This window comes from Sturnira hondurensis, unplaced genomic scaffold (assembly GCF_014824575.4).
Source record: "Sturnira hondurensis isolate 20B ecotype Veracruz unplaced genomic scaffold, ASM1482457v3 Scaffold0001304, whole genome shotgun sequence".
In the NCBI taxonomy this organism is placed as follows: domain Eukaryota; kingdom Metazoa; phylum Chordata; class Mammalia; order Chiroptera; family Phyllostomidae; genus Sturnira; species Sturnira hondurensis.
Window position 1 is genome coordinate 908 of NW_028073935.1, and position 6,519 is coordinate 7,426.

The 6,519-nt window shown below is 43.8% G+C and overlaps 1 protein-coding gene across 1 annotated transcript; it reads right to left on the bottom strand.

Annotated features, from left to right (window-relative positions):
- Window positions 1-312: 312 nt before the first annotated feature.
- Window positions 313-5,393, bottom strand: WRNIP1 (WRN helicase interacting protein 1). Its single transcript, XM_037069827.1, has 3 exons — window positions 4,168-5,393; window positions 1,793-1,984; window positions 313-575 (listed from the first exon to the last, which is right to left on the bottom strand). Exons 1-3 carry the CDS (start codon window positions 4,966-4,968, stop codon window positions 330-332), a joined length of 1,239 nt encoding a protein of 412 aa, XP_036925722.1. The 5' UTR covers window positions 4,969-5,393; the 3' UTR covers window positions 313-329.
- Window positions 5,394-6,519: the final 1,126 nt, after the last annotated feature.

The following is a 6,519-nucleotide window of genomic DNA, read 5'->3' on the forward strand; positions in this document are numbered from 1 at the left end:
ATTTTATGGTAACATTTAATTTTTACTTAACATTTTTAAAAGAAGAGTAAACTGAAGGAGAAGAAGAAATTGAAATCTGAGCATAAATATCAAAAGAATTATACGAATTTTAGATATGGCAATTATAAGCTACAAAACATATTAAAATAAAGAAAGACATACTTGCTGGTATAATTCAGCACTTCCCTCCTCTTTTGTTTTCAATACTAGATCAACATTTCTTCACGGTCCCCACCCTCTCCTTACTGCTTGCTGTCTATCCCTTTCTGGACCCCTGCCAGTGGATTCTCTGGGAAGTGTGTGACCCCAGGATATTGCACATAATCAACTTACTCAGAGCTGCTGTTGCTGCTGTGGCTCAGAGAGTCAGTAGGATGGCTGGAATCAAGGACGTGGATGCCCAGTGAGTTGATTGCTCGTATTAAAATAGTTGCCATTGCCTCTACTGGAAGCTTCTCAAGAACAATAACCCTACAGCGGCTCAGAAGAGCAGCATTGACTTGGAAGGATGGGTTTTCCGTGGTTGCCCCAATGAGAGTGATTGTCCCACATTCCACGTGAGGAAGGAATGTGTCCTAACCATGGGAAGAAAAGAGAAGAAATTGATTCCAGGCAAGAACATGCAGAATCCTATGTAAGTTGGCTATCCATTCTTTCCTCTTCCTAACTTTGACTTCAGAATAGCAGCTTTATATTCACTGAACATGGATGCAACAGCTAATGCTCAATTAATGTTTTTTAAGCTTAAAACACATCTTCTGGCATGTCAATGTCTAAGCCTAGTCTCTTGCTGTTAGACTAACAGCTCAAGGTAGAATTCTACTGTAGTTTCAACACAAACAATTTCTTTACTTAGAAAAGTAACCTCTATCCCAAGGCCAAACTGCCATAGTTTAATATAGCATCTATTTATTTATAGAAGTCTAAGAAAACACAAAAACATTAAATTTCCAAGATTAGATCTTCTTCCAATGCATCAATATATTGTTATCCCTCCTTAAAAACTTGATAAAATTATATATTTATATTTTTATCTATATCTATCTCAGTAAATATGTAACCACCACATGCTGCTTATGGGAAAGAAATGCTAAGATGAGTCAATGATCCAATATAAAACCTACAGTGCTAATATCTGGTCAGAACTCAGAGGGTCTATTTAGTCAGATACAAATCAGGTAAAAAAAAAGTTTAGTAGGGTTTTGTAAAATATTTCTATCTCTGACTAAGAAGCTGTAAGAAATGTGTACATTTTAAAAAGTATACCCGAAAAAAAGTTTATATTTAGGAAGAATACAAAAATGGCTTTGTTTATAAAAAGTAGTGCTTTTATTTTTAAGAAGCCATTTAAATAAGTAGTAAAGATTACATCTTGATAATTTTCACTGTGAAAAACCCTGAAGCCATCGAAGATACCTTTGAATTTGAAAACAAAAAGTAACACTTTATAAAGGAGAAATTTAAAATTAAGTTAAACTGTTCACTATGACTGCTAATATTTAGATTAAAAATTTCAAACTTTGATCCAAAGCCACTTTTTTTGGTATGTATAGCTCAAGGATATACAATTTTCATTTATCAGAAAACATTTTCTTGTCATAAAGCACACTAAGAAAAAGTAGAGAAATAGGCTCCAGAGAGATGGGTTGGTGGTCTGTACTTCCTTATAGACAGAGTTAATAATAACAGTCCCTAGAATTTACATAGTGCCTATTGCTTTTCAAAGTGATTTCACATACTTTATATTTTACTTAACATTCACAATGATCAAAAGGTAGAGAAGTTAATATACCTGCTGAGATTTATTGAACCGATGAATCTCATCAATAAAAAGTATTGTTTTCCTTTTGAAAAAGCTCTTTTCATTTTGAGCTTGTTTTATGACATCTCGTACATCATTTGTCTTGGCATTTGTTGCAGACAGTGTCACAAACCTTATGCTATGTTTTTTGCTGTTGTTGGATATGATGTGAGCCAGGGTGGTCTAGAAAAGATGACAGAATTTGGAAAGCTCATCAGATACAGAGGGAAAAAAAGCACCGACGGGTACAAATACAAGCAAGCATAAGCACAATTTACCAATTTGACCTCTGAAAAATGCTTAGTAGCACATATACAATCTGAAATACCACAACACATGATCAGAAATTTAAAAAAAAACTATCAATAAAACAGGAAAGTAACAAAACTTTAGGCTAATCCTGATTTTTCTCCTTTGTACCTAATCCCATTTGATTCCTTTTTGGGGGGAAGGTGAGTAGGACTCGGAGATTTCTGGAATCCCAGTAAAAAGAACAGCTGTTTTGATTTAGCAGAGCCTCAGTGACAGCTGTGATCTCTTCCAGCCAAGAAAGCATTACTGCTGAAGGGCTGAGTGTATAACTGAAGTGCAGGACCAGACTCGATTAATTCCACAACGGGAAGCTTATCATTGCAGCCGAGAAAAGGAGAGTGAGCCTTTGAATTGATAGACCAATGGCAAATACCTAGCAATTAAGATAACTGCATGCCACTTCTGAATGTCTATTTTGGAAGGAGGTAAAACAATGGCACTTTGATCATGTTAGTACTTACCAGAAAACAATGGTGATCCAAGGAAAATACTGCTCAGTGAGTAGTACTTAATGGCACTCTACAAATTTCTATATGCTCTTATTTACTAAAATCATTATCATTGTTAGCAATATAGTAATAAACAGAGGAATAAAGCCAAAGGGAAGATTGTGTAACCAGAGAGCCAAACTTGCCCCTGAGTGATTGGAAAGGTGGCACTTTAATTTCTAAAAGTTGCACAGCACCACTGGATACTTAAAAGTTGTATAGCACCATTAGACATTGTGGCTGTTCTTTAGCAAATCCCAGCCTACCGGCTCCCATGCTAAATATGTAAAAGCTTGTGACTTAGTCATCAACCATTACAGTGAGGAGTACAGCCCACTAAAAATCTCTTATCCAGCATCTTCTGAGTTCACCCTATTCACTTCCCGGGGACTTTTTTCTTGCCATATGGGACCATCAACAGCTGATCAGCCATTCTCATGATCTTATGTATAGACTTCACATACAATTAATAAAAATGCTACTACAGCTCAATCTCCTAATTGTGGCAAAATGTTATTTGGGTTAGATCTGATTTATAACTGGCCAAAGGGGAAGTATGAATGCAAACAAGAGGGCACAAAAGGAACAACATGTATTACAGGAACTGGAGTAAAGGGAGATGTGATTAAGTTGTGAGAAATGAAACTGGAAAGAAAAACTGGAAAAAACTAAAAAAAAGTCCTTCTGTGCTAAGGAGTTGGAACATGAAAGCTCTGAGAACCCCTATACATTCCGATCCTGAATGTTGCCTTTCATTCAACGGTGCTCATTCTTCTCCCTCTTCCTGTGGCGTTAAAAAAAATCACATACTTAAAAATCTCAGCCCACTCTCTCTTTTCAGTCTTAAGACTCAACTGTTTTTTAAGTGACATGTTTTCTAGACCCCAATATCTTACCTGCCCTCCTCTGGACTTGTAATTCCTAGCAAGGCATATAAAACTGGACACCAAAATACTGTACATCGATGTTTCTTCTCTAATGTACATGGCATTATCAGCACTGTTCTGGAAATGCTGGATGATAACGACTTGCAGAGAGAAAACAGTGTTCATGCTAGTCTTGTTAAATATATATAGTTTCAATAAATAAAAATCAGTCTGTTCAAATAAACAGATGGAGAGGAAGCGCAATAGAAATTTTTTCCCAAAACTGAATCCGTATATCCGCAAATGTAATATACAGATGATCCTCTGCAATTTATAGCATGCTGTTTTCTTGAGAATTTGATCATTAATGTGGCGTTGAAATAGAAAAGCAGATCATGAGTCCACATATTCGTATGAACCTATGAATTCAGAAATTCTCATTTTGACAACGAGAGGAAACGTGTCTTAGGAATCTGAGTGGGTGTGCCTTTATTACGTCCATCACAACTCCATCTGTGGGACCAGGCACTGACTGCCCCGGCTAAGAATCTACCTGAAGCCCCGCACTCTTAGGTCTCAATACCCAGAGACGGGGGGGATTCTTCAGGATCGGCAAACGCCGAAGCTATCTCACCGTTAGATCCACGCCCCGACCCGTGGAAATCCACACTCTGAACCTTTCTGGCCAGGCGGCACTCACCTTGCCGCAGCCGGGCGGCCCCCAAAAGATGAGCGAGGGGATTTCGTTCGTCTCCAAGAGGGACCTGAGCAGGGTCTCTTGTCCCACAGCTCTGCTCTGCCCAACGTAGTCCTGAAGGGTGTCCGGACGCATCTTGTCCGCCAGCGGCTTGCCTTCCAGCATCTGCCGAATCTCCTCCGCCGCCAGCGTCCTTGACTGCGGGCGGCCTCCGCCGCAGGCCCCAAAAGCAGCGGCGTCTGCATCCCAGTGACCTGGGTCGTCTTCGCCATCTGCATCAGCGTCCGCATCACCACCGCCCACCGCTTCTTCTTCTTCCGGTGCCTCCACCTCGTCCCAGCTGCGCGGAGACGCGCTACCTGCCGCGGCGGCCGCAGCGGCGGGCCTCTTCCCCGACCCCTTCCTCCCGGGGCTGCTTGAGCGCGCTACTGGGAAATCCGGGATTAGGCGGGCGCCGCTGGGCGTGGGCGGCGCGTCGTAGCTCTCTCGGCTCTCGGTCTCACCGCCGTCGTCGCCTTCCTCCCCCTCGCTGCTCTCGGCCGCCGTCGGGGTGGCAGGCTGCTTCAGTGCTGAGCTCTCGGAGAGCCGCCGCCTCTTGGTACTGGGTGGCGAGAGCCCCTTGGGCCTCTCCCCCGCGCGCTGGGGCCGGGTCCCGGGCTCCGCGTGCCCAGCGGGGTTAAGCAGCAGACATTGGTCCAGGTGTGAATTGATGTGTGCCGCGGGTATCATCTGCTGGCACACGGGGCACTGCACTTGGCGCATCTGCGACAGGAAAGGGTCGTCTTCCGGCCCGCTCACCTCCATGGCGGCCACTGCCCTCGTTGGCGCGGTCGCAGCACCCCAGCACCCGCGGTCGCAGCACGCTGAGGGCTCCCGAGGCACTCCGCTAGGCCCCGCGCCGCGCTCCCCTCGTTCCGGGAGGCGACGGGACGCGAGCCCACCGGGTGAGGGCACCCCTCATGCCTCACGTCCGGGGCTGCCCGCTTCAGCCCGCCCTCAGCCGGCCTCGCCTCCAGCGGCGTCTCGCGCGGCAGGTCGGGAAGGGCTCGCCACAGCGTTTTGCCGCAGCCGTCGCGGGATACTTATACCACCGCCTATCGGGAAGTGTAGTCCGAGCGTCCACTTCTCGCCGACTTGCGAGCCACCTTTGAGAGGGGCCGACGAGGCCGGCGGGTTGCGCGTGCGCGAGCTAGCGTGGTAGCGAAAACGTGCCCTTACGCGTCCTTCCTGGTTGGGTCCAGCGGACAGTGACCGTGAAGGCGCCCATAGATGGCTTTTGGGAAAGACACTCTCCACCTTCCTGTGCTAAGGGGCGGTGTGAGGAGAGTGGAGGGACCGGAAGAGGCCCAATGTGGGCACCTCCCCTTAAACGGGAAGGGGGTAGGAGTGGGGTGACTTCTAAAACGCTCTAGTAGGAAAAAGAGTTTCAACAAAGTATAAAGTTTAAAATACACGTGTCAGCAAAATGTTAACATGAGCAAATGCTGAGAAATGCAAATAGCACCTCGCCCCGGGCTGCCCTTTTAGATTTTTTGGCCTTGTAGGCAAGGACAGTTTTACCGAAAGAGTATACACAGGTGCATGTCCCCTTCTACTCTTTAACAGTTAAAAATTAGAAAGATATTTAATTCTAAATGGTTAGTCAAGTTAGGGTATCCTTATCCCCGTAGCAATAAAATATCAGGCAGCCATTTAAAATTACCGTAAATTATAGACAGTGACAGAAAATGCCCAAGATGGGTTAAGAAAATGTATGGTATTCCACAAATTTGAATGATAGGATTATTGTATTCTATGACTTTATCTGATTTTCTTTAATCCTCTCCTTCAGAAATATGTCACAAAATGCAATTTTGGTATTGAGAGGTAGAAAATAAATTGAGAGGACAAAAAGGGGAAGAATAAAAGAATTTTAGAAAAGAGTGTGATACTATCAGATCAGGAGACTGAGTTAAGAAATAGCTCTGAAAGATGCATGTCGATTCCATATATTTTAAAGGAGTTTCTTACTAGGGGCAAAAAAATTATTGTAGGGTAAGCCAGGAAACTTGTAATGGAAAGAAGGTGAGGTTTGCTGGGCTTGAGGAGAGAACCTATTTAATGCATTCGGAGGAAGATCTGTAGAAGATGGAGGAGGAGACACTTGGGCTGGAGCGTGAATGTTAGAAACCAGTATAAGTGGCTGTTGCTGTTGCTTGAAGGTAGATAAAAGTTGTGACAGATGTCTGGCAAGTTTTTGGCAAGGAATGGGGTTCCATTTGGTATGATGCATTTCAAGGTCAAGCTCTTTTGTGTCATGTAGATGTGGCATGTTTTTGGCTCAGTGCTGAATCCTGGGGTTTGGGATTTGCATAA